At 52.8% G+C, this 27,009-nt stretch overlaps 2 protein-coding genes across 3 annotated transcripts in view; one reads left to right on the top strand and one right to left on the bottom strand.

The window, feature by feature from the left end:
- Window positions 1-27,009, top strand: part of LOC138725484 (calmodulin, striated muscle) — a 113,997-nt gene continuing 86,988 nt past the window's right edge. Inside the window, exons 1-2 of one of the 2 annotated variants that reach the window (XM_069866567.1) lie at window positions 1-549; window positions 756-779. In XM_069866567.1, the coding sequence (XP_069722668.1) occupies window positions 67-516 (450 nt within the window). In that variant the 5' untranslated portion in view covers window positions 1-66 and the 3' untranslated portion in view covers window positions 517-549; window positions 756-779. Of the gene's footprint in view, window positions 550-755; window positions 780-27,009 lie in introns of those variants that run through there. The other variant, XM_069866493.1, reaches the window with a different exon arrangement.
- ASB13 (ankyrin repeat and SOCS box containing 13) lies at window positions 12,162-26,731 on the bottom strand. Its single transcript, XM_069865398.1, has 6 exons — window positions 26,624-26,731; window positions 24,167-24,354; window positions 23,715-23,865; window positions 19,296-19,430; window positions 16,310-16,501; window positions 12,162-14,178 (listed from the first exon to the last, which is right to left on the bottom strand). Exons 1-6 carry the CDS (start codon window positions 26,664-26,666, stop codon window positions 14,051-14,053), a joined length of 837 nt encoding a protein of 278 aa, XP_069721499.1. The 5' UTR covers window positions 26,667-26,731; the 3' UTR covers window positions 12,162-14,050.

Here is a 27,009-nt window from a genome sequence, read left to right as displayed (position 1 = left end):
GGAGAGGCAGGTTGGAAGGAGGAGGTCCTCTTGCAGCGTGCTGGGGCGTGTGAGCGAAGGAGAACCATGGCCGAGCGGCTGTCGGAGGAGAAGATCGCGGAATTCAAAGAGGCTTTTTCCCTTTTTGACCGGGATGGAGACGGTTGCATCACCACCAAGGAGTTGGGCACCGTCATGCGCTCCTTGGGGCAAAACCCCACGGAAGCGGAGCTGCAGGACATGGTGGGGGAGGTGGACGCCGACAACAGCGGCACCATTGACTTCCCCGAGTTCCTCTCGCTGATGGCGAGGAAGATGAGGGACACGGACAGCGAAGAGGAGATCCGGGAGGCGTTCCGCGTCTTTGACAAGGACGGCAATGGCTACATCAGCGTGGCGGAGCTGCGGCACGTCATGACTAACTTAGGAGAGAAGCTGACGGACGAGGAGGTGGATGAGATGATCAAGGAGGCCGACTGCAACAACGATGGTCAGGTCAACTACGAGGAGTTTGTGAGGATGATGACGGAGAAGTGAGCCCCACCACCCATCTCCAGCCCCATCCCACAGGTAACTCGCTAGGATGCAGCTTCGCGTCCAGCCCCCACGTGCACAGAAAGTCCAGGACCACGGGGGTCACCCCACCCATCGCAATGGCCCCCCCAGATCTTGCACCTCCCCCCCATCGCGACCACCTCCTGCCCAGCAATTCTTGGTGGTGGTTGGAGAAATCGATGTTCATGATACTCTGTAATTTTTCCTTCATTTCTTTATAGGGAACAGAGGTCGTGGTGCTCCCCCAGCCCCTCCAGCCCCCACCGCCTTCTCTCCACCGTCCCAGGCTGGAAAAATCCTCTTTAAAAATCCTCTTTTTTATTTTTCAGTGTCCACATCGGATGTGGGCATCTCACAGGGCAGGATGGGACTTGGGGTGCAGACACATGAAGGGTTTCCTGCAACGAGATGCACCCCTCGTGTCCATAGAGACGCCGGTGGCCACAGCACCTTCCCCCGGCACCGTGCCGAGTCCAATAAAGAGACGTCCCCCCATGTCCTAGTGCTTCCTTTGGCTTCTCTTCGGGGTCCCTGCTAAAAACCAACCCCTCCCAGATCACCAACACCAGGATATCCCTTCCAGGGTCAAGCCCCACATCACCTCCATCCTCTTTATCCCCATTCTTCTTCTCTGCAAGCTGGAAAAATGCTCCTCATGGGTTCCTGGCTTTGCTTTGGGGGTCACCCCCAGGGTGTTGGAGGTCCTACACTCCCCACCCCTAAGCTAAGAGAAGAGTTGGCTGCTGGATTAAGCCCTAATCCCCATCCCAACGATGAGTAAAGTGGGATTCACCTTGCCTAGTCGTAATCCACCTCGTCATGCTCCCTGTGACTCAGTTTCCCCACAAAGAAGGTGAAACTCAACTGCAGCAGCCCTGACACCCCAAGCTGGGGTGATTCCCTAAAGGTGAATTAATTCTAATGGGGCTTATTAATGCACAGTCACTAATGAGCGCGCGGGGAGGTGGTGTGAGTCGGGCACGGCTGGTTTCACAGGTGACATTGGGAATGTTCAAGCCACCCGACACCTCCAGATCTTTGGAAATCCCAGTTGTTTTCCCGATGCTGGGAAAACTGGGCGGGTGTCGACACGCCAGCCGGCGGGGCTGAGCACGCCCGCGCTCGCTCCACGCCGGGCACCCAGAGCCTTCTGGAGGTGCTGCCCTCTCCATCACACACCCAGCCCGCCTGGAGCTCCACACGGAACGGGATCAGAGCAAAGCTCAGACAAAGGAAGCCCCAAATCATAGTATCATGGAATGGTTTGGGTTGGAAGGGACCTTAAAGATCACCCAGTTCCAACTTCTTTGCCATAGGCAGGGACACCTTTCATCAGACCAGGCTGCTCAAGGTCCCATCCAACCTGGCCTTGAACACCTCCAGGGATGGGGCAGCCACAACTTCCCTGGGCCAGGGTCTCACCACCCTCATGGGGAAGAATTTCTTCCTCATGTCTAATCTAAATGTTCCCCCTTCCAATTTAAACCCATTCCCATCATCCTATGACTCCAGGCCCTTGGAAAAAGTCCCACCTCAGCTTTCCTGGAGCCCCTTCAGGTCCTGGAAGGCTGTTCTAAGGTCTCCCCAGAGCCTTCTCTTCTCCAGGCTGAACAACCCCAACTCTCTCAGCCTGACCTCATAGCAGAGGTTCTCCAGCCTTCAGATCATTGCCCCGACCTCCTCTGGACCATTTCCAACAATTCCACCTCCTCCTTCTGTTGGAGATTCCAGACATGGACTCAGGACTCCAGATGAGGTCTCACAAGAGCAGAGTAGAGGAGCAAAATCCTCTCCCTCACCCTACTGGCCACGTTCTTTGGATGCAGCCCAGGACACGGTTGGTTTCTGGGATATGAGTGCACATTGATGGCTCATGTCGAGCTTCTCATCCACCAGCACCCCAAGTCCTTCTCCTCAGGGCAGCTCTCAATCACATCATCCCCAACCCTGTATTGAAGTTGCGTATTGCCCTGACCCAGGTGTAGGACGTTGCCCTTGGCCTTGTTGAACCTCATGAGGTTCCCCCAGCCCCACTTCTCCAGCCTGTCCAGGTCCCTCTGGATCCATCCCATCCTTCTGGGGTGACAATTGCACCTCTCAGCTTGGTGTCACCTGCAAACTTGCTGAGGGTGCCCTCGATCTCGTTGTCTCTATCATGAATGAAGATATTTAATGAATAAATGAAATCCAGCAAAACCAAAACAAGCGGAGGGGTCACACCAGGTTTTTGTACCCAAGCTGCTAAAATTAGACCTTCCCAAGAACATGATTATTTATTAATACCATGCCTTGTATTTTTAGGCTTGACCTTTCCTCCTTCTATTCTGGGGTTGTTTAATTAATGGAGTATTTCTTTATGCCACTTATCCTGACGCGGTTTTTCTTAACGATGATCTTTCTTAAACGGGAGGCTGGACCCTGGCCAGAAACACCAGCCCAATTAGCCCAGAGAAGGATGTTTATTTGTGCTTTAACAGAGATGTTTGACCATTTCTCCCCCAGTTTGATGATCAGGAAGGTTTCCACCAGCATTTGGGGTGGACAGGAGGAGAGAAGGAAGATCAAGATGAGATCTTAGGAAGAAATGTTCTTCTGTGAGGGCGGTGAGGACCTGGCCCAGGTTGCCCAGAGAAGTCGTGGCTCCTCCATCCCTGGAGGTGTTCAAGGCCAGGTTGGATGGGGCTTGGAGCAACCTGATCCAGTGGGAGGTGTCCCTGCCCATGGCAGGGGTGGAACTGGATGGGCTTTGAGGTCCCTTCTAATCCAAATCGTTCTATAAATCTTGGAATAAAAACCAAACCAAACCCCTTTGCGAACGCTTCTTTCCAATATTTAGTTTGGCAGAAACCAGTTTCATTTCTCAGGGGTGTTTTTTAACCTGTTTTAATGAGCTGCTTCTCGCTGATTTTCCACTTGCGGGTTATTTGTGAAAAGGAAAAAGTACTGTCTGCAGGAGAACTGGAAAAGAAATAACCACCAGGAATCGCCCCGTGACCAGGCTCAGGGCACGGGACAGGATCACAAAATCACAGAATCATAGAATCACAAGGTTGGAAAAGACCCATCAGATCATCAAGTCCAACCATTCCCATCAATCACTAACCCATGTCCCTCAGCACCTCGGCCACCCAGCCCTTAAACCCCTCCAGGGAAGGGGACCCAACCCCCTCCCTGGGCAGCCTCGGACAGGGACCAATCACCCTTTCCGAGAAAAAAATTTTCCTAATGTTCAGCCTGAGCCTCCCCTGGTGGAGCTTGAGGCCATTCCCTCTCGTCCTGTCCCCTGTCCCTTGGGAGAAGAGCCCAGCTCCCTCCTCTCCACAACCTCCTCTCAGGGAGCTGGAGAGAGCAATGAGGTCTCCCCTCAGCCTCCTCTTCTCCAGGCTAAACACCCCCTGGTCCCTCAGCCGCTCCTCCTAAGACTTCAGACCAAGCACTGAGTGTGAGGTTGGGGTTGAGGTTGCACTGGATGGGGAATTACTTTGGGTCAAAGTGCCTGATTTGGGGACCAGAGTGGTTGGTTTTACCCCCTTTTTTCTAGCGTTAGGCCCTTTGCCCCATGTGGGACTCTGGGTACCACCACAGTGAGGATGCTCAACAGCACCCAAGGCTCTGGGCCTCAAAAATCTACACTGAATCCCACCAGGTCTGCACCAAAACTGCTCCTGAAAGCAGGATCAGGGACAGGACAAGTGGGACAAGGAGAAAGGACAAGTGGGACAAGGAGAGAGGACAAGTGGGACAAGGAGAGAGGACAAGTGGGACAAGAAGCCGGAGATGAGGAGGAGAAGAAGAGAGTACAAATGGTACCATGAGACCAACAGGACCAGGAGAGGGAAAGAAATGAGACAAGAAGTTGGGGACAAGTGTGACCAAGGGAGGGGACGTGTGGGGTGAGAAGAACCAGGAGAGGGGAAAAAATGCAACCAAAAGGTGGAATAAATGGGACCAAGAGATGGGGAGAAGCAAAACCAGGAGAAGGGAGAAGCAGGACCAAGAAACGGAGACAAGCAGGACCAGGAGAGGGAATCAGGAGACAAGAACAAGCCTTTGGGCTGGAGCTAAGCAGGAGCAGGAGACAAGCAGGACCAGGAGAGGTAATCAGGAGACAAGAACAAGCCTTTGGGCTGGAGTTAAGCAGGAGCAGGAGACAAGCAGGACAAGAAGAAGGAATCAGAATGAGCAGGAGACAAGCAGGACAAGAAGAAAGAATCAGAACGAGCTGGAGATGGGGCAAGCGTGACCAGGGAAGAGGATCAGGACAGGGGTTCCCATGCTCCACAAATGCCAGGCAGGTTGTTGGGGCATGAGATAAGAGCGTCCCTAGGGCTGGTCGGATGCCCTGTGCCCTGCTGCAAGGATGAAGACTCCTCCCCACCACCCCGATCTGGCTTCTCCAGCTTTCCCAAGGCTTAATGTAAAGCCCCAAGGGATTTTGTGAAGATGCCTGAGGCTCCTCTTGTGGTCTCCAGGAGCTCCCAGCTGCCACGGCATTTCACAAGGTTTCTCTTCCCTCCTTCAACAGCCAAGGGGTTTCCCAAGTTCAAGTTACCAAAATAAGCCCCTGGGCTCAGCCTCAGGGGCTTTCGAGCGTGAAATGCAACCAGGAGCTCAGCTATAGCCGGGTTTCCAGCATGGAAGGGTGGGTAGATGTGGCTCCAGCCCAGCCGGCTGGCGAGGGATTAAACCAGACAAGGTCTTTGCAGGCGCCAGGAGGGTTTTCTGGACATCTCAAGGGACCCTGAGCCCAGCAGGAGTTGGATGAGGACCTGCAGCAGCCACAGGGAGGCTAAGGTGGTGACCATCAACCTTCAAGAGACGTAACCTACCGTTGGCATCGCGGGATTTGGTGCTCTCAACCCAAAAAGTCAAGCATCCCTGCAGGGGTTAACTACAGCAGCCGCAATTGGAGCTGCTTCATTTTCCATCCCTGCAGCGCTGGAGCTGTCGGAGGGAGGGCTTTTAACGGGAAATTAATAGCTCCATGACCTCAACCCCCACGCACGCAGCCCCGGAGTCTCAGCCTCATGTAACCACAGCCCGCGGCATGCCAGCCAGGGGAGATTTTGGAGCTTTTTCCCTCTTTTCTCCCCTAGAATAGGCAGGAGGATGGTGCTGTGGCTCAATACATCACTCGAGGAGATAAACAAAGAATAAAAAAGCCATCCCCATCTCTGCAGCTTTAAAGCTCGGTGCCTTCTCCTCTTTACAGCTTAAAAAAAACACCCCTTAATTTCTCACTTCATAAAACTATACATAGAATCACTAGATTGGAAAAGACCTTTAAGATCATCGAGCCCAACCGTACGTGCCCACCACTAAACCGTAACCCTACGCATGGGCCCTAAGCACTTGGATCCATCCCAGCCCCAAATCGATCCTCGCAAGAATCATAAAATCAAGGAAGGGTTTGGGTGGGAAGGGATCTCAAAGTCCATCCAGTTCCAACCTCATGGGACACCTCCCACTGGATCAGGGGCTCCAAGCTCCAACCAACCTGGTCTTGAACACCTCCAGGGATGGGGCAGCCACAAGTTCTCTAGGCAACCCGGGCCAGGTCCTCACTGCTCTCACAGAAGAACATTTCTTCGTAAGATCTCATCTCAATCTCCCCTGGAAGAGATGCAAAACAAAAAATGAGCCCAGGGAAAGCTAAAAGGAATAAATCACTGTTTTGCAGCCCCTCCAACCCTATTATTTGCGCTATTTTCATGCCATCAAAGGAAGCACAACCTGCTCCAAACTCTTCCTCTCCCTCCCAGCCAAGCTGGGTTTGCACGACTTTCCCTCAATTCCCATTTTTCTCCTTCAAAACATAAACCTCCCCAGCTGAGATCAGAGGCAATTTGATTACAGGCAGATCTGAGGAATGCAAAAAAGCTTTTTACGCTGCGGAGAACTGAAGCCTGGAGGTAGGAATTGAAACATCATAGAATCATGGAACGGTTTGAGTAGGAAGGGACCTTAAAGACCAACCAGTTCCAACCCCCCTGCCATGGGCTGGGACACCTCCCACTGGATCAAGTTGCTCAAAGCCCCATCCAACCTGACCTTGAACACCTCCAGGGATGGGGCAGCCACAACTTCCCAGGGAAACCTGGGCCAGGGCTTCACCATCCCCACAGGAGAACATTTCTTCCTAAAATCTCATCTCAATCTCCCCTCTTTCAGCTCAAAACCGTTCCCCCTCATCCTATTCCTGTGCTCCCTGATCAAGAGCCCCTCCCAGCTTTTCTGGACCCCCTTTCCCTACTGGAAGCTGCTCTAAGGTTTTCTTGGACCCTTCTCTTCTCCAGGCTGAACAACCCCAACTCTCTCAGCCTGTTCTCATATGGAAGGTGCTCCAGCCCTTGGACCATCTTCATGGCCTCCTCTGGAATAGCCCACAAGTAATTTGTTGTTGCTATTCATTTTTCACCAGGATTAGAGAGGGAAAAAACCCAAAAAGAGGTGAAACCATGCCTATGTTTGCAAACTTCAGAGCTTTGCTGGAACAAAAGAGCCTCTTGGCTCACGGGGACTTGTGATGCCTTTGCCGTCCGCCCACGCAAAACTGTCCAGGCTTGTTTTGAGGAAGAGATTTTCAAAGCTTTTCCAGGATTTGCCTTTCTCCTGTAAAAATGTGGCAGTTGCAGATGCAGCTGGTTAAAGATTTCCCACTCCCTGGAGAGGTTTTGCCACTCTTCCTGGGCGGAGCAGCAGCACCGCGGTGGGAAGAGGCTCCCCACAACCCCAGCTGCAAGGAAAGCTGCAGGTTGTGAAGCCGGTCACAATTCCATCACAAATTTGCAGAGCTACAGTCTAGGAGAAGTCTGGCTTGAGAGCTGCCTGGAGGAGAAAGTTGACAGGGACTGAACATGAGCCAGCAGTGGCCCAGGTGGCCAAGAAGGCCAAGGGCATCTTGGCTTGGAGCAGACCCGGCGTGGCCAGCAGGGCCAGGGAGGTTCTTCTCCCTCTGGCCTCGACCCTGGTGAGACCGCTCCTCGAATCCTGGGGTCAGGTCTGGGCCCCTCCCCACAAGAAGGATGTTGAGGCTCTGGAGCGAGTGCAGAGAAGAGCAACGAAGCTGGGGAAGGGGCTGGAGAACAAGCCTGAGGGCCCTGGGGGTGTTTAGGCTGGAGAAGAGGAGGCTGAGGGGAGACCTCATTGCTCTCTCCAGCTCCCTGAGAGGAGGTTGTGGAGAGGAGGGAGCTGGGCTCTTCTCCCAAGGGACAGGGGATAGGATGAGAGGGAATGGCCTCAAGCTCCACCAGGGGAGGCTCAGGCTGAACATCAGGATGAAATTTTTCATAGAAAGGGTGATTGGTCCCTGTCTGAGGCTGCCCAGGGAGGGGGTTGAGTCCCCTTCCCTGGAGGGGTTTAAGGGCCGGGTGGATGAGGTGCTGAGGGACATGGTTTAGAGATTGATGGGGATGGTTGGAGCTGATGATCCAGAGGGTCTTTTCCAACCTGGTGACTCTATGATTCTAAATTGATGCAAATTCTCCACAAAACGCCTTCCCAGAAACCCACAGGCACCTTTTCCCCACCCAAACCATCTCCTCTAGTCCATGAGAAGGTCCTGTGAGCACTGGGCTGGAAAGCATCTCCTAGGAAAGAGAGGAACCATCCCTTTATCTCCAAACAGCATCACCTTCCTCCCAAGTTCTTTTGGATTTCTCCTCTCTCAGCACTTCTCCCCAGGTTCCACCAAGCATCCTTGGGAAACAAGGACTAAAACTTTTGGGGGACAGCATCACCTTCCTCCCAATTTCTTTGGGACATTGCTTCCAGCCTTCGTTTTCTTACTGGACCCAGGATTTCCCCCCCCAAGTTGTCTGAAGGGAAAGAGATGTCCCCACTCCCAGCGCTTCTCCTCAGGTTCCAACAAGATGTGGGAAGCATCCTTGAGAAACACGGACTAAAACTTGGGATGGTGCTGCTTATTTTCATCATTTCAGCATCCTCTATAAACCTCAGCACTGCTCCTACTGAGCCAGCATGGCCCTGAGAGCCTGCGACCACTATGAAAACGGATTCTTTTTTATAGAATCATAGAATGAGTTGGAAGGGACCTCAAAGCCCATCCAGTTCCAACCTCCTGCCATGGGCAGGGACACCTCCCTCTGGATCAGGTTGCTCAGAGTCTCATCCAACCTGGTCTTGAACACCTCCAGGGATGGGGCAGCCACAGCTTCTCTGGGCAACCTGGGCCAGGGCCTCCCCACCCTCATCGTAGAAAATTTCTTCTTCATGTCCAGTCTAAACCTTCCCTTTTTGAGTTTAAAACCATTGCCCTGTCACTACAGACCCCAGTGAAAAGTCTTTCTCCACCTTTTTTATAAACCTTCAACATATTGCGAGGCCACTCTAAGGTCTCCTCAGAACTTTCTCTTCTCCAGGCTGGATAACCTCAACTCTCTCAGCTTGTCCTCCTAGCAGAGGTGCTCCAGCCCTCACATCATCATCGTGGCCTCCTCCGGACCCGTTCCAACAGTTCCATCTCCTTCTTATCTTTGGGATTCCAGAACTGGACACAGGACTCCACGTGGAGCGTGGAGTAGAGGAGGAGAATCCCCTCCCTGCTGATCCCACCAGGATTCAGCCCAGGACACCACTGGCCTTCTGGGCTGCAAGCACACGTTGCCACCTTATGTCGAGCTTCTCATCCACCAGCACCGGGTGCTGGCTTTAAGTTTGAAAATAACAACCTCAGCTGTAAAAACTCCAGTTTCAAAACAACCGGTGCCCTGGGCACCCTTAGGTGAGGGAACAGGACGTTCACCAGCCTCTCAGACATCCAAGGTGAACCTCAAGCAAGAACAAGTCAGCAGAGAACCCTCAACTCCCACTCGAGTGTGTGGGAGAGGCGCCATCTCCTTGCAGGTGCCTGCAAGATCACTTGATCTCCGAAGAATGGAGGGAAGCGAAGAACAAGGGGTGTAAAAGCATTTCATAGAATCATAGAATTGTTAAGGTTAGGTGCTGAGGGACATGGTGTAGTGTTTGATAGGAATGGTTGGACTCGATGATCTGGTGGGTCTTTTCCAACCTGGTTATTCTACGATTCTATAAAAAGATCCCTAAGCTCGTTCAGTCTAACCATCAGCCCAACACCACCGTGCCTACTAAACCAGGTCCTGAAGTGCCACATCTACATGGTTTTCTGAAAACCTCCAGGGATGAGGACTCCGCCACTGCCCTGGGCAGCACCTTCCACTGCTGCCCCGCTCTTTCAGTAGAGAAATTTCTCCTAATATCCAACCTGAATCTCCCCCAGTGCAACTTGAGGCCATTCCCTCTCATCCTGCCCTTGTTCCTTGGGAGAAGAGGCCAGCACCCACCTCGCTACAACATCCATTCAGGGAGTCGTAGACAGTTATAAAGTCTCTCCTCAGCCTCCTCTTCTCGAGGCTAAACCCCAGGTCCCTCAGCCACGACTCATAACACTTTTGCTCAGGTAAATGCTCAAGGTCTTCAGCATCTGGGGTTTTTTTTTCAAATCAAGAGGTAGAACAGACACTTCGTGCTCCCGCTTGCTCCAACCGTGATGCAACCGCTGCATTACTCATCTCCAGGCGCCACCTTCCAGAGGACACTGAGGTCTTTGTTTGCTGCTGCTAAGGTTAGAGCAGTTCTCTTTGTCCAAAAAATATCAATAAATGATTAAAACCCCAACCCTGTTCGCATCCAACATCTTCCCTCCTCCACAGCATCTTTACGCCAAGACTCAGGGAGCTGCAACCAACAGCACAAACCCTTCGTTCATGCACGGAGGGGAAGGGTGGCTCCTCTCCACCTCATCCAGGGAGATGCTGGTGTTCCAAAGAGTTAATTCTTCAGCACCAGGAGGCTTTCTTCCAAGGCATTGGCCCCACACCTTGTTTGTTCTGGACAAACCTCACACAGTTGGAGAAAAGCTCCTATGATCAAGTTCCTTGCTCACAAGCCGATCTTAAGAAGCGCAGCCAGAAGCAACCAGCAGCACGCAGGAGCAAGGCTTGACTGTCCCAAAGATGGTTTTCATGGGTGAAAGCAAAGCCCTGTTCTCACCTGGGCATCTCCGAAGCAACGGGGCTATTTCAGACACCTCCCATGCTGCTGGACCCATAGCAAAGGCGGTGGAGACACACACAGGAACGAGGAGGCGGCCCAAAAACCTCAGCTGGGTTTGCAGTTTGAGGAGCCCACAAAGAGGATGGGTGAAAGCAGGACAGGGCCTGCTGGTTTGGGTTTAATCATAGAACGGTTTGGGTTGGAAGGGACCTTAAAGCCCATCCAGTTCCAACCCTCCTGCCATGGGCAGGGACACTTTCCACTAGGTTAGGTTGCTCAAAGGCTCATCCAGCCTGGCCTTGAACACCTTGAACGCAGTATATGCCGGTTTTTGTTTGTTAGATCTTCCTTCTCTCTGCCTGTATCCCTGGATCAGCTGTTTATCTTTCACTAGAGCTTCTCATGGTCAGCAGAAGCAAAAAGTCCAAACAAGGACGGAGCTCTCAAATTGCCAGTCACCAAGCAGCATCTCTTGGTCACCAACAGGGTTAGGAAGAAGCAGCTCCAGCAGCATTTCATGAAGGGCTTATTATAGACCCAGAGAATTATAGATTAACTTAAGGTTGGAAGAAGACCTCCAAGATCACAAAGTCCAACCATCAGCCCAACACCACTGTGCCCGCTAACCTATGTCCTGAAGCACCACATCTACGTGTTATTCAAACACCTCCAGGGATGGGGACTCCACCACTGCCCTGGGCAGCCTCTTCCAATGCTTCATCACTCTTTTAGTAAAGAAATAATAGAATTATCAAATAGTTTGGGTTGGAAGGGACTGTAAAGATCATCCAGTTCCAACCCCCCTGCCATGGGCAGGGACACCTCCCACTGGATCAGGGTGATCAAAGCCCCATCCAACCTGGCCTTGAACCCCTCCAGGGATGGGGCAGCCACAACTTCCCTGGGAAAACTCTTCCAGACTCTCCCCACTCTCAAGGTGAGGAAATTCCTCCTTGTGTCTATTCTAAATCTGCCTCAGTTTATCCCCATTCCCCCTCGTGCTTTCACCACAAGCCTTTATGAACAGTCCCTCTCCAGCTTTCCCGTAGCCCCTTTCAGATACTAGAAGTCACTATGAGATCTCCTTCGAGCCTTCTATTCTCCAGGCTGAACAAGCCCAACTAATTAATCCTAATATCCAATCTAATCCTCCCCTGATGCAACTTAAGGTCATTTCCTTATCCTATCACCCTCTGAGCCTCAAAAAATCCCAAACCTCCAGAGATGGGGCATCCACGACTTCTCCAGGCAAGTCCTCCCTGGATGGATGCACTCAGCAGCAGGACCTCTTAAAAGAGATTGAAAAAGAACAAGGAAATTTAAGACCTACCAGCGAGATGACTTAGAAGAGAGGAAAAAAATAAAGTCGATGTAAATAGGAACTTGTAATTTTATTCTTAGTGGTTTGAGGAGTATTTGGTGACATTGGAAACTTGGACTTTAGCATTTTTCATTATTTCACCAGCTTTTGGTTAAAAAAGCAGCCTAACAAGGGATTTGGATTTGAATTTGAACCAAAAGGGAAGGGATTCACCCCCGAGTGCCAAAGGGTACGTTTTCCTAACACATATTTGTCTGTAAGGACATGCATGTGGGGCAGAGGAAGCTTTTATTGAAGGATACAATACAAAACCTTTATGCTAGCAACCACAGGGACAAATCCCACACTCAACATCTCTAGGGCTTCCCTGAGCTTCTTGGCAATTTCACATTTTGCTACTTGAAACACAAACCCAAGAACTACAAACCAGACAAAGAGCAGGCGCGCACACTTTCTTCTGTTCATCTCTAGAGGATACGGCACAGCAGGATAAAAAGAACAACAAATAGACTTGGGGGGGGATACAAAACAAAGTGGTTTGCTGGTCACTATTAAAGTGCATTCAGTTCCATCTCTGCTCTTCAACCCTGGGCTTGTGCTGTTTTCCTCTCCCTCCCGAGGCTGAGCTCCGTCCTGGTGGATACGGGAGCTGGAAGGTAGCAGGGAAGCAATCGAGTGTTCTCTTCGCAGCCTGAAGGACGTTGAGAGCCCCAAGTCAGCTTGAAGCCACATCAGAGCAGTTTTTCTAACCCTGGCTTGTCATTCAGAGGAGGAATTTGTTCTCATCACAGTGCTAAGAGCTGCCATGGGGGCATGAGGGAGCTCCATCCCCTTGCGTTCCCATAGGTCGCTGCCTGCAGACAGCACGTAACGTCTCCTCTGGAAGGCAGACGACGATTTTGGCTCCGCTCATAGAAATGTCACCCTGCAGGTTTAAATCACTCGGGTCACACCTGCTGAGGCCAAAGGATTCGAGCACGACGCAAAGCTCAGGCCTGCCTCCCGCTGCCAAGCTCTGGAGAGGCTCCAGCATTGAGAGAGAAACTCAGAGGAGGGGAAATAAAGTACAAAATCTCAAAATCCAAGATCTGGATCCGCTGCACTACCCAAGGGAGGTGCCTTCACCGTCCTTGAGGCATCACCAGGAAGCAGCTCTTGTCACTTATTGCACCTAAAACCAACCAAGTGGCCACAGCGGCTCAGAGCAAGTGGAAAAATTATTCTTTGGGACCAGCCATGTGGAGGGAAGCATCCTTGGCCACGCAGAGAGACCTGCTTCCTGCTTGGGCTTGAAAACTAGACGTGGTGATACCCTAGAGGAACGTTACAGCGAGAGCTGGCTCAGCTTCAGCAAGGACGGGGCATGAAAAGTCAACACTGATGTGGTAGCAGTTAGTCCTCAGCGCTGGTGCCGAGCCAAATCTTCCAGCATTCACGGAAAGCCAGTAACACTAATTAGTCCTGAGCTTGCTGGGGACTTAATTTGCTTCTGGGGACTTAATTTGCCTCCAGCTGGAGCACCCAGATCTCTCAAGCCTTGTCCCTCAGCTTTGTCAACTGAGTTTTTAAGACAGTGTGGACGAGGTGCTGAGGGACGTGGTTTAGTGTTTGATAGGAAAGGTTGGACTCGATGATCCAGTGGGTCTCTTCCAACCTGCTGATTCTATGATTCTAGGTGGGATCCAGTGCTCTCACTACAGAAACCAGATGTCCCGCAGCCGAGGGTATCGCCTCTAAAGCCCTTTGCAGGCAGCGGAGACAAGCGCTCCCGAGCGTGCTGGACCATCCCAGCACGAGCTTCTAAAACAGGACTGATGAATCACGCTCCAGAAGGATCCATTTCTCTCCACCGACTGCAAAGGGAGCTTGGTGGGATCATACAGAGATGCCTTCATGCTAGACACAAGTAAAATTAGGCAAGGTCAACGCTCCTCAAAGAGCCTCGAGCGCAGTAACAGCCTCACGGATTCCCCCAGGAGAGGTTCCAGCTTCAAGCCAGAGCTAAGAATTGCCCGTGGAGAAGGGAAGTGCTGCCTCATAAATACTATTTACATCACTTGGCTTAAATTAAAACTCGTGCGGGGAGGTAGAAGAGAAAGAAATTGATACTTCATACTGCGGGAGCTAAAGATATCGTCCTTCCCGGTCACCTTCACCCCATCAGTTGTAGGACAGATACTGGATTAATCGCGGAGGAATATTTAGCTTGGCGATCTTCTCCAGAGCTCGTTGGCCAGCAGCTTTCCTCACCGTAACCCTGCAGAGCTGCGACAAGCTCAGAGGCGTTTCTGAAACGAGAAAAGAGGATCCAGAGTTAGGACTGCAGCTCAGCAGAGGGTGATGCTCCCGCGAAGCCCAAGAGGGTGACACGTGGCATCGTCTCCACCATGATCACAAGCCTGGCTCTGCTCACAAGAGCTCGACCTCCCACAGCAGCTGGGCCCGAGGAAGGCAGAGCAGAGTCATAGCTGTGTTCTCTCGTGGTTCACACCTTCAGCCCAGCAAGGACGTGGATCTGCTAGAGGAGGCCACGACAATGGATGAGATTCTGCCCCTCTATTCCTCTCTTGGGAGACCTCATCTGGAGGATTGTGTCCAGTTCTGGAATCCTCAACATGAGAAGGAGATGGAGCTGTTGGAACAGGTCCAGAGGAGGCTACAAGGATGATGTGAGGGCTGGAGAACCTCCCGTATGAGAAAAGGCTGAGAGAGTTGGGGTTGTTCAGCCTGGAGAAGAGAAGGCTCCGGGGACACCTTATAGCGACCCTCCAGTACGTAAAAGGGGCTCCAAAAAAGCCAGAGAGGGACTGTTCACAAAGGCTTGGAGTGATAGGACGAGGGGCAAGTGGGTATAAAGTGGAGAGGGACAGATTTAGACTTGATATAAGGAAGAATTTCTTCACCATGAGGGTGGTGAGACACCGGAACAGGCTGCCCAGGGAAGCTGTGGCTGCTCCATCCCTGGAGTTGTCCAAGGCCAGGTTGGATGGGGCCTTGGGCAGCCTGATCCAGTGGGAGGTGTCCCTGCCCATGGTGTGGGGTTGGTACTAGATGATCTTTAAAGTCCCTTCCAACCCAAATTATTCTATGATTCTACAATTCTAAGATTATCTGAGGGCTGGGTCACCTCCCCTAAGAGGACAGGGGTTGTCCAGCCTGGAGAAAAGAAGGCTCCAGAGAGACCAGCCTTCCAGTATTGAAGTTGCCCTGAGAAGTGGTGGCTGCCCCGTCCATGGAAGTGTTCAGGGTCAGGTTGGATGGGACTCTGAGCAACCTGATCCAGTGGGAGGTGCTCCTGTTCATGGCAGGTAGGCTGGAACTGGATGGCCTTTGAGGTCCCTTCCAACCAAAATCATTCTATGATTCTGTGATTCTATGACAATTAGGATCACCGTGTGGAGGGGCCTGTGAATTATTCATCTAAGGCCCTTTAATGGTAATCAAGACAAAGACTGATTTAAAGCCATCCTCAAACCTCAGTCAGATATCTTCTCCAAAACTAGACAGTCAGCACTGCTAAAGTTTAGCACTTTCCCTGCCCCAGATCAAATAAGTTTTCAAGTGGGCGATTTCCCTGACCTGACTCAACACAGCAAAGTCAAAACACCTGTGCCGACACATGAGAGGGACCTGAATTCAGTGACGACATGACCTAGACCATCTTACCCATCATTCAACCACAATTACACAGCGCCAGCCTGCGGCCAGCTGCCCTACATTAGCTACCAAGAACTCTATTCCTTCACCAGAAGATGATCATAGAATCATGGAATGATTTGGGTTGGAAGGGATCTCAAAGCCCATCCAGTTCCAACCCCCCTGCCATGGACGGAGACATCTTCCATCAGACCAAGCTGCCCAAGGTTCCATCCAACCTGACCTTGAACACCTCCAGAGATGGGACAGCCACAGCTTCCCTGGGAAACCTGTTCTAGTGCCTTCCCACCCTCATCAGGAAGAATTTCTTCCTAATGTTTAATCTACATCTTCTCCGTCCAATTTAAAGCCATTCCCCCTCATGCCATCACTCCAGACCTTTCCTGTAGGCTCTATTTTTATTGTAGGCCTCATTGTCATGGCCTCCTCTGGATTTGCTCCACCAGGGGACGTTTAGACTGAACATTAGGAAAAGCTTTTTCACGGAAAGGGTGATTGGTCCCTGTCCGAGGCTGCCCAGGGAGGGGGTTGAGTCCCCTTCCCTGGGTGGACAAGGTGCTGAGGGACATGGGTTAGTATTTGATAGGAATGGTTGGACTCAATGATCCGGTGGGTCTCTTCCAACCTGGTGATTCTATGATCTGTGTCCTTCCTGGGCTGAGATCAGGGAGCTACAAATCAAAGTGGGCTGAGAATCATGACCTGGTGCAACGGAGCCAGCAGGCTCTGAATCCCTGGGGCAGGGAATCGTATCTCACTCACTTTCATAGAACTCAAAGCACTTTGCTGTGGGGCTGCTGCTCCAGGTGTAATCCGATGGCTTCTTGCCCCGGTTGTCCCTCGCGTAAATGTTTCCTCCGAATTCAATCAGCATCTCCACCAGGTCTACGTTTTTCACTTTTGCGGCGTGGTGGAGGGCTGTCTCGTGAAGTTTAGCGGCGTTCACGTTTGCTCCTGAGGCCAGAAAGAGAAACAAACCCCTTCAGAGAAAGCCTCAGTTGACCCAAACGTAAGGAGTGGCTTGACTGGAGGAAAAAAAACGTTGTTACAACACGTACAAGGCGCTAGAAGATCCAAACAAAACAGCACAAACAGGAAACCAAACTGCTGAGTAAGTTCTCAGTGCTGGCAATGCATGAGTTGCCTTCTTTAGGTTTATGTTTTCATAGATTCGTAGAATTGCTTGGATGGAAAAGACCTTTGAGATCATAAAGTCCAACCACACCTATCCACTAATGAACCAGATCCCTCAGCACCTCATCTCCCCATCTTTTAAACCCCTCCAGTGATGGAGACTCCACCACCTCCCTGGGCAGCCTCTGCCAGGGCCTGAGAACCCTTTCTGTGAAGAAATTCCTCCTAAGGGTCAACCTGAATCTCTCCTGGCGCAACTTGAGACCATTTTGTCCTGTCACCTGTCATTTTAGGGGAAGAGACCAACACCCACCTCACTACAACCTCCTTTCTGGGAGTTGTAGACAGTGATAAGGTCTCCCCTCGGCCCCCTCTTTTCCAGGCTAAGCAACCCCAGGTCCCTCAGCCGTTCCTCGTAAGGCTTGTTCTCCAGCCCCTCCACCAGCTTTGCTGCTCTCCTCTGGACCTGCCCCAGGACCTCAAGGTCTTTGTTGCAGAAAGAGGGTTTTAGTCCATGTTACCAGGTGACAAGCAGCTAAGTGTGAAGTTCAGAAATGCTTCTGGAATCCACGCTGTCCAAAGCCAGCAAAGAACCATTCCCAGTCCCGTTCACCCCTCTGAGCTCCTACTCAAGGCAAACAACGTCATCTTTGTCAAGCAGAAATACCCCAGGCCCATGAGATCTTGCAGCTCACACCACGGCTGGATCAAGTTTTAGTCGCAGATATTTTTGCTAAGAAGGTTTAGGTGGCAGCCAATCTTTCCAATCCCCCTCAAGCACTTGAATTTACCAGTTGATTTGCTCAGTGGAGATGAACAGAACCTCACTGAACTCAAAACGACTGACATTGAGATAGGTGTGGCCACACTGAAATCCTTTTATAATCAACAAGGAGAAGCAGGCACTTCTGAATAATTAGAGTCAGGTAATAATTAAGGTTGGAAAAGACCTCCAAGATCATCAAGTCCAACCACCACCACACCACCACTGTGCCTACTTAAACCGTGCCCTGGAACACCCCATCTCCACACTTTTTGAAGCCCTCCAGGGATGGAGACTCCACCACTGCCCTGGGCAGCCTCTTCCAACACTTCACCACTCTTCCCATAAAGAAATTTTTCCCAATATCCAATCTAAACCTCCCCTGGAACAACTTCAGGCCATCTCCTCCCTGGAGGTGTTCAAGGCCAGGTGGGATGGAGCTTGGAGCAACTTGATCCAGTGGGAGGTATCCCATCCATGGAACTGGGTGGGCTTTGAGGTCCCTTCCAATCCAAACCATTCCATGATTCTGTGATTGTGCTACTGAGGCTGAAGGCAGGTGTATCGGGTGCTACCACTTCTAGGAAGAAGTTGAAACTTTGCTCTAGGGGGCTGGAGAGTTTTGAGTTTTATTAAAATCAGAGAACGGGAACGTCATTGGGAACATCTCAGACTGGATACTGACAGGTATACATGGAAAAAATGCTTAAGCATTAAGCTTAAATATATATTGAAAATATATATGACAATATATAATATATAACGAATCCTGGACGCAGTTTTGGGCTCCTCACTACAAGAAAGACCTTGAGGGGCTGGAGCATGTCCAGAGGAGGGGAATGGAGCTGGGGAAGGGGCTGGAGAACAAGGGTTGTGAGGAGTGGCTGAGGGAACTGGGGTTGTTCAGCCTGGAGGAGACCGAGTGGAGACATCATCACTCTCTACAACTCCCTGAAAGGAGGTTGGAAGCAGGTGGGTGCTGGGCTCTTCTCCCAGGTGACAGGCGACAGGACAAGAGGGAATGGTCTCAGGTTGCACAACGGGAGGTTTAGATTGGATATCAGAAAAAAATTCTCTACTGAAAGATCAGTGAAGGACTGGAAGAAGCTGCCCAGGGCAGTGATGAGTCCACATCCCTGGAGGAGTTCAAACACTGTGTAGATGTGGCACTTTTGGAGATGGTTTAGTAGGCACGGTGGTGTAGGGCTGATGGTTGAACTGGATGAGCTTAGAGGTCTTTTCCAGCCTTAATGATTCTATGATTTGAGCCAGCAGTGGCCCAGGTGGCCAAGAAGGCCAAGGGCATCTTGGCTTGGAGCAGACGCGGCGTGGCCAGCAGGGCCAGGGAGGTTCTTCTCCCTCTGGCCTCGGCCCTGGGGAGACCGCTCCTCGAATCCTGGGGTCAGTTCTGGGCCCCTCCCCACCAGAAGGATGTTGAGGCTCTGGAGCGAGTGCAGAGAAGAGCAACGAAGCTGGGGAAGGGGCTGGAGAACAAGCCTGAGGGCCCTGGGGGTGTTTAGGCTGGAGAAGAGGAGGCTGAGGGGAGACCTCATTGCTCTCTCCAGCTCCCTGAGAGGAGGTTGTGGAGAGGAGGGAGCTGGGCTCTTCTCCCAAGGGACAGGGGACAGGACGAGAGGGAATGGCCTCAAGCTCCACCAGGGGAGGGCCAGGCTGGACATCAGGATGAAATTTTTCATGGAGAGGGTGATTGGTTCACCTTTGTCACCTCCATTATGCTGTGAATGAATAAGCTCTTCAACAAGAGCATCACTGTGGAGAACCAAGGGAAACGCTGGGCATAGACACCAGTGTCTCCTGCCAACCCAGAAACAAGCCCCACGGCTGCCATACCTGCCTTGAGCAGAACCTTCGCGCAGTCCAGGTGCTCCCTGGCACAGGCCACATGGAGAGGAGTCCCAAAGTGACAGTCATGAGCTTCCAAGTTTGCACCGACGTCGATGAGGAGTTGCACGCACTCTGAGCTACCTTTAGAAAAACGAGATGCAAGTGAAAAGAAAGAACGCAGCTCAGATGGGATCATACGGGATCCAGCTCAAATTGATAGGCAGAGACCAATGGGATGAGGTCCAACAAGGCCAAGTGTTGAGTCCTGCACTTGGGCAGCTCCAGGATTGGGGAAGAGTGGCTGGAAAGCTGCCTGGAGGAGAAGGACCTGAGGGTGTTGGTTAACAGCGGCTGAACATGAGCCAGCAGTGGCCCAGTTGGCCAAGAAGCCCAAGAGCATCTTGGCTTGGATCAGAAAAAGTATGGATAGCAGGACCAGGCAGGTGATGGTGCCCCTGGACTCAGCACTGGTGAGACCTCACCTTGAATCCTGGGTTCAGTTTTGGGTCCCTGACTCCAAGAAGGACATTGAGGGGCTGGAGCACATCTGGAGAAGGGAATGGAGATGGGGAAGGGGCTGGGGAACAAGTGTTACAAGAGGCAGCTGAAGGACCCAGGGTTGTTTAGCCTGGGGAAGAGAAAGCTGAGGGGAGACCTTATCACTGTCTACAACTCCCTGAAAGGAGGTTGTAGCGAGGTGGGTGTTGGTCTCTTCTCTCAACTGACAGGAGATAGGAGGAGAGGAAATGGCCTCAAGTTGCACTAGGGCACGTCCAGATTGGACATCAGGAAAAATTTCTTCACAAGAAGGGTTCTCAGGCCCTGGCAGAGGCTGCCCAGGGAGGTCGTGGAGTCACCACCCCTGGAGGCGTTCAAAGGATGGGTAGATGAGGTGCTCAGGAATCTGGTTTAGTAGTGGACAGGTAGGGTTGGACTCAATGATCTCAAGGTCTTCTCCAACCTAGTAATTCTATGATTCAATGTTGAGATTAGCCTGACCCACAAACATGTTTAATGTCTGGGGTGATGGCTCCAAAGCAGAAACGCTTGTGAGCCAAGACAATGAACTCGGCTGGCATCAACAAGCCTTGAAAACGGTTTCAAGAGGAAAAGCTAAGCAAGAGTTCACAGCTACATATTTAAAGACCCGGTGGTCAAAAATGTCACCTGTCACAGCCTTCATAGTTGAAGGCAACTCTGTCCAGGACAGCACACCACAAAACAAGTGACAAGGAGGGGAGAGGAGGTATTACAGCTTACGAGGAGGAAACTGAGTCACAAAGTGATCATAGAATAACCAGGTTGGAAGAGACCTACCGGATCATCGAGTCCAACCATTCCTATCAAACAGTAAACCACGTCCCTCAGCACCTCGTCCACCCGTCCCTTAAACCCCTCCAGGGAAGGGGACTCAACCCCCTCCCTGAGCAGCCTCTGCCAGTGCCCAATGACCCTTTCTGTGAGAAGATTAAGAGGTGTGGTCATGATCATCTAAAGCGGACAGCAAACCATAGAATCATTAAGATTGGAAAAGACCTCTAAGATCCTGAAGTCCAACCCAACACCACCGGGCTGACTAAATGAGCTTCCACATCCTGGCTTTCCTGTGGTTGCGTACTTGCAGGTGTCAGGTCAGGGTTGGAATTATAGTCAAAGACCAGGATGGGTCTCAGGCAGGACCATCTGATGGTCTTGGGCTTTCATCAGAACAACGAACCCCATCTCAGCTTGGATCAGAGGAAGAAGACGCAAACTCTGCTCACAAGAGCTGCACAGAATCGTGGCATGGGTTGGGTTGGAAGGGACCTCAAAGCCCACCCAGTTCCAACCCCCCTGCCACGGGCAGGGACACCTCCCACTGGACCAGGATGCTCAAGGCCCCATTCAACTTGGCCATGAACACCTCCAGGGATGGGGAAACAACATCTCTGGGCAACCTGGGCCAGGGTCTCACCACTCTCATTGGGAATAAATTCTTCTTAAGGTCTAACCTAAATGCTCCCCCTTCCAATTTAAAGCCATTGCCCCTTGTCCTGTCACTCCAGGCCCTTGGAAAAAGTCTCTCCCCAGCTTTCCTGGAGCCCCTTCAGATACTGGAAGGTCACTATAAGGTCTCCCTGGAGCCTTCTCTTCTCCAGGCTGAACAACCCCAACTCTCTCAGCCTGTCCTCATAGCAGAGGTGCTCCAGTCCTCGCATCATCTTCGTAGCCTCCTCTGGACCCGTTCCACCAGTTCCATCTCCTTATGTTGGGGATTCCAGAACTGGATACAGGACTCCAGGTGGGGTCTCATGAGAGTAAAGGGCCAGAATCCCCTTCCCTGGCCCTGCTGGCCACACTTGTTTGGATGCAGCCCAGGACACGGCTGGTTTCTGGGCTGTGAGTGCACACTGATAGCTCACGTTGAGCTTCTCCTCCCCCAGCACCCCAAGTCCTTCTCCTCAGGGCTGCTCTCAATCACATCACCCTTCAGCCTGTATTGAAGTTGCATATTGCCCCGACCCATGTGTAGCACCGAATTGGGAAGAAGAATCAATCTGCTTGAGGACAAGAAGGTTCTGCAGAGGGATCTGGCCAGGCTGGATCTATGGGCCCCTGTCAATTGTATGAGGTTGAACAAGCCCAAGTGCCGAGTCCTGTGCACGGGACACAACAACCCCATGCAGAGCTCCAGGCTTGGAGAGAAGCATCTGGAAAAGGACCTGGGGGTGTTGATTGGCAGTGGTTGAACATGAGTCAGCGGTGGCCCAGGTGGCCAAGAAGGCCAACAGCCTCCTGGCTTGGATCAGCCGTGGTGTGGCCAGCAGGAGCAGGGAACGGTTCGTCCCCTTGGACTCGGCACTGGTGAGGCCGCACCTCGAATCCTGGGTTTGGTTTCAGGTCCCTCAGTACAAGAAACATCTTGAGGAGCTGGAGCGTGTCCAGAGAAGAGAAGGGAGCTGGGGAAGGGTCTGGAGGCCAGAGGTTCTGGGAGTGGCTGAAGGCCCTGGGGCTGTTTAGTCTAAAGAAGAGGAGGCTGAGGGGAGACCTCATCGCTCTCTGCAGCTCCCTGAAAGGAGGCTGGAGCCACATGGGTGCTGGTCTCTTCTCCCAAGTAACGAAGGATACGACAAGAGGAAATGGCCTCAAGTTGTGACAGGAGAGGTTTAGACTGGATATTAGGAGAAATTTCTTTCCTGCAAGAGTAGTGAAGCATTGGAAGACATTCCCCAGGCCAGTGGTGGAGTCTCCATCCCTTGAGGAGTTCAAAAAAAAAATATGTAGACATGGCACTTTGGGACATGGTTTAGTAGGCACGGTGGGGCTGGGGTGATGGTTAGACTGGAAGAGCTTAGAGGTCTTTTCCAACCTTCATGATCCTATGAACTGCAAGTCCTAATGGTCTGATGCGCAACAACAGCTTAAGGTCAATTTAAGGTACTTGACAGCTGCTTCTGTGGAGAAGACTGGAGGCCAGTTCCAAGTGGTGTCCAAGGGCTCAGTGCTGAGTCCAGCCCTGTTCAATGTCTTTATCAATGACCTGGATGAAGGCATCGAGCGCACCCTGAGCAAGTCTGGAGATGACACTAAGCTGGGTGGGAGTGTTGATCTGCTGGAGGGTCGGGAGGCTCCAAAGGGATCTGAACAGGCTGGATCCATGGGCTGAGACCAACGGGATGAGGGTTAACGAGGCCAAATGGCGGGTCCTGCACTTGGGGCACAACAACCCTGGGCAGCTCCAGCCTAGGAGAAGGCTGGCTGGAAACTGCCTGGAGGAGAAGGACCTGGGGGGGTTGGTTGAACAGGAGCCAGCAGGGGCCCAGCTGGCCAAGAAGGCCAAGGGCATCTTGGCTTGGATCAGAGCCGGCGTGGCCAGCAGGGCCAGGGAGGTTCTTCGCCCTCTGGACTCGGCCCTGGGGAGAGCGCTCCTCGAATCCTGGGGTCAGTGCTGGGCCCCTCCCCACCAGAAGGATGTTGAGGCTCTGGAGCGAGTGCAGAGAAGAGCAACGAAGCTGGGGAAGGGGCTGGAGAACAAGCCTGAGGGCCCTGGGGGTGTTTAGCCTGGAGAAGAGGAGGCTGAGGGGAGACCTCATTGCTCTCTCCAAGTCCCTGAGAGGAGGTTGTGGAGAGGAGGGAGCTGGGCTCTTCTCCCAAGGGACAGGGGACAGGACGAGAGGGAATGGCCTCAAGCTCCACCAGGGGAGGCTCAGGCTGGACATTAAGAAAAAATTTTCCCCAGAAAGGGTGACTGGTCCCTGTCCGAGGCTGCCCAGGGAGGGGGTTGAGTCCCCTTCCCTGGAGGGGTTTAAGGGCCGGGTGGCCGAGGTGCTGAGGGACATGGGTTAGTGACTGATGGGAATGGTTGGACTCGATGATCCAGTGGGTCTTTTCCAACCTGGTTATTCTACAATTCTATGATTCTATTCTAAGATCAGGTGAGCTCACCGTTCATGCAGGCTTCGTGGAGAGGAGACGCCGTGTAAAGGGGAGGGTTGACCTTGGCTCCATGGGACAGCAGCACTTTGACACACTCGATGCTCCCCGAGGCGCAGGCGTCGCAGAGCGGAGTGCTCCCATCGATGTTCCTGGCATCCACCTTCAAGGGAGATTAAAAAAAATGTTAGGCACCCACAGGCTGCTGCACCTCTGGCTGGTGCTTTCACTTCTTTGAACTCTAGAAATAGAATCGTAGAACCATGGAATGGTTTGAGTTGGAAGGGACCTCAAAGCCCATGCAGTTCCAACCCCCTGCGGTGGGCAGGGACACCTCCAACTGGATCAGGTTGCTCCAAGCTCCATCCAACTTTTCCTTGAACAGCTCCAGGGATGGAGAAGCCACAACTTCCAGTTCCTCACGAAGCAACACGTCCCCAGTTGGATCAGACCTGGACACACACCTGGGCTCCTGCTGCCAGCAGAAGCTTGACACATTGAGTTTGTCCTCGCAGACTCGCCTCGTGCAAGGGGGTGATCGAGTCATAGGTGACAGCGTTGACGCAGGCTCCACTCTCGATCAGCTGCTGCAGCTGCAGGATTTCTCCTCGCCTGGCCGCTTCGTGAACCGGTGTCCGATCGGCCCAGAAGCCTGAAAAGGAAAGAAGAATCAAAAAAGTCAATAAATATAAACCATACACGTGGAACAAATGGGTCTCCATGCTGGAGAAAAGCAGGTGGGGCACATGGGCCAGCAGCTAGAAGAGAGAGATGGGAATGAGGAGCTTGTTCCTCACCATGCTCCCCACTCAGGACGTGATTTTAAATCGGGTCCTTCACATTTGTGGGTTCCCCGTTGACCGCTGACATCTCAGGGACCGTTCCTAATACTGGGTTCCCCGAGAAGAATCACAGAATGGTTTGGGTTGGAAGGGACCTCAAAGCCCATCCGGGTTCAACCCTCCTGCCATGGGCAGGGACACTTTTCACTGGACCAGGTTGCTCAAAGTCTCATCCAACCTGGCCTTGAACACCTCCAGCTCTCCAAAACCTCCTCCTTGGATCAGACGCACACAGAGGAGCAACGATAATTTCCCACATCCAGAAGCGTCCTCACCCTCCTCTTATCCCGTTCTTTGGGAGAGGCCACACGCCGGCCAAACCAACCTGTCCAGCCCCAAACTGCCCTGCTCAACCCCAAAACTTCTTGCTCACCTCCAAACTGCCCTGCTCAACCTCAAACCTTCTTGCCTACCTCTAAACCCTCCTGCCCAACCCTCCTACTCATCCTCAAACCATCCTGTCCACTCTAAATCATCCTGCTCACCCTCCAAACCGTCTCGTCAACCTCTAGACCGTGCTGGTCACCCTTAAACCGTCCTGTCCACCCCAAAATGATCCTGCCCACCTCTAAACCATCCAACACTGTCCTGCTCACCCCCAAACTCTTCTGCTCACCCTTAAAGCCTCTCACCCACCCACAAACCATCCTATTCAACCCAAAACCATCCTGACCACCTCCAAACCTCCCTGCCCACCTCTAAACCATCCTATTCATCCCCAAACCAACCTGCGCTTCTTTAAACCATCGTGAGGAACCTCAAAACCTTCTTGCCCTTCCCTAAACCACCCTGCCCCTCTCTAAACCATTCTATTCAACCCAAAATTGTCCTGTCCACCTCCAAATCATCCTGGCCATCTCCAAACCATCTTATCCATCCCCAAACTCATCCTGCTCACCCCTAGATCCTCCTGCTCACTCCCAAACCATACTGACAACCCCAAACCTTCTAGCCCATCCATCAAACCTTCCTACCCCACTCTAAATCATTCTATTCACCCCAAAACCATCCTGCCCACCTCTAACTCATCCTGCTCACCACCAAACCATCCTGCCCTCCTCTAACCCCCCCGTCCTCCTCTAAACCATCTTGGTCACCCCCAAACCACCCTGAGCTCCTCCAAACCATCATGAAGACCCCAAAACCATCTTACCCACCCCAAAACCCTCCAGACCAGCCCCAAACCTTCCTGCTCACCTCCAAACCCTCCAGACCAGTCCCAAACCAGCCCCAAAACCCTCAAGACCAGCTCCAAACATTTCTGCTCACCCCAAAACCCTCCAGACAAGCCCCAAATCTTTCTGCTCACCTCCAAACCCCCCAGACCAGCCCCAAACCCTCCTGCCCAACCCCAAAACCCTCCAAACCAGCCCCAAACCTTCCTGCTCACCTCCAAACCCTCCAGACCAGGCCCAAAACCCTCCAGACCAGCCCCAAACCTTTCTGCTCTCCCCAAAACCCTCCAAACCAGCCCCCAAACCCTCCAGACCAGCCCCAAAACCCCCCAGACCAGCCCCAAACCCTCCAGACCACCCCTAAACCCCCCAGACCAGCCCCAAAACCCCCCAGACCAGCCCCAAACCTTCCTGCTCACCCCTAAACCCTCCAGACCAGCCCCAAACCCCCCAGACCAGCCCCAAGCCTTCCTGCTCACCCCAAAACCCTCCAGACCACCCCTAAACCCTCCAGACCAGCCCCAAACCTTCCTGTCCACCTCTAAACCCTCCAAACCAGCCCCAAACCCTCCAGACCAGCCCCAAAACCCCCCAGACCAGCCCCAAAACCCCCCAGACCAGCCCCAAACCTTCCTGTTCACCCCTAAACCCTCCAGACCACCCCTAAACCCTCCAGGCCAGCCCCAAACCCCCCAGACCAGCCCCAAGCCTTCCTGCTCACCCCAAAACCCTCCAGACCACCCCTAAACCCTCCAGACCAGCCCCAAACCCTCCAGACCACCCCGAAACCCATCTTCCACCCCCAAACCCCCACCCTGCCCACCCCAAAAGCAACCCCCGCCTACCCTAACCCGTCCTTTCCATCCCAAACGGCCGTGTGTCCCCCCACCCGCCCCCCACGCACCGATCTCGCCCCGCACGGAGCCGCTGCCCACCGGGCTCTCCATGGCCCCGGGGCCGCCGGGGCTCCGGCAGCGATGGAGAGGCCGCCGGCCCCGCCTCTGGGCCTCGAGCTCCGCCTGCTCCGGGCCTCGAGCTCCGCCTGCTCCGGGCTCCGCGCCTCCAGTTCCGCCTCCTCGGGGCTCCGGGCTCTGTGCCTCGAGTTCCGCCTCCTCCGGGCTCCGGGTTCCGCCTCCCCCGCGCCTCGAGTTCCGCCTCCTCCGAGTTCCGCCTCCTCCGCGCTCCCAATCCGGCACCGGTGGCTGCCGGGAGTTGTAGTTCTGAGCGGAGCGGGGCCTCGTGTGTGTGGGGAGGGGGCACTGGGAGCACTGGTGTGGTGGGGAGGGGGGA

Source organism: Phaenicophaeus curvirostris, chromosome 1 (assembly GCF_032191515.1).
Source record: "Phaenicophaeus curvirostris isolate KB17595 chromosome 1, BPBGC_Pcur_1.0, whole genome shotgun sequence".
NCBI lineage: Eukaryota > Metazoa > Chordata > Aves > Cuculiformes > Cuculidae > Phaenicophaeus > Phaenicophaeus curvirostris.
Note: the sequence above shows the minus strand (reverse complement) of the source record. Positions and strands in the feature narration are given on the sequence as shown.

Bases quoted from the DNA above. Each gene is read 5' to 3' on its own strand.
- ASB13 (XM_069865398.1), bottom strand. From the start codon at position 26,666: ATGGAGAGCCCGGTGGGCAGCGGCTCCGTGCGGGGCGAGATCG. The intron at 24,355-26,623 runs GTGCGTGGGGGG...TTTCCTTTTCAG, and splicing joins CTCCGTGCGGGGCGAGATCG to GCTTCTGGGCCGATCGGACA. The intron at 19,431-23,714 runs GTGAGCTCACCT...GTTTTTCTAAAG, and splicing joins CCACGAAGCCTGCATGAACG to GTAGCTCAGAGTGCGTGCAA.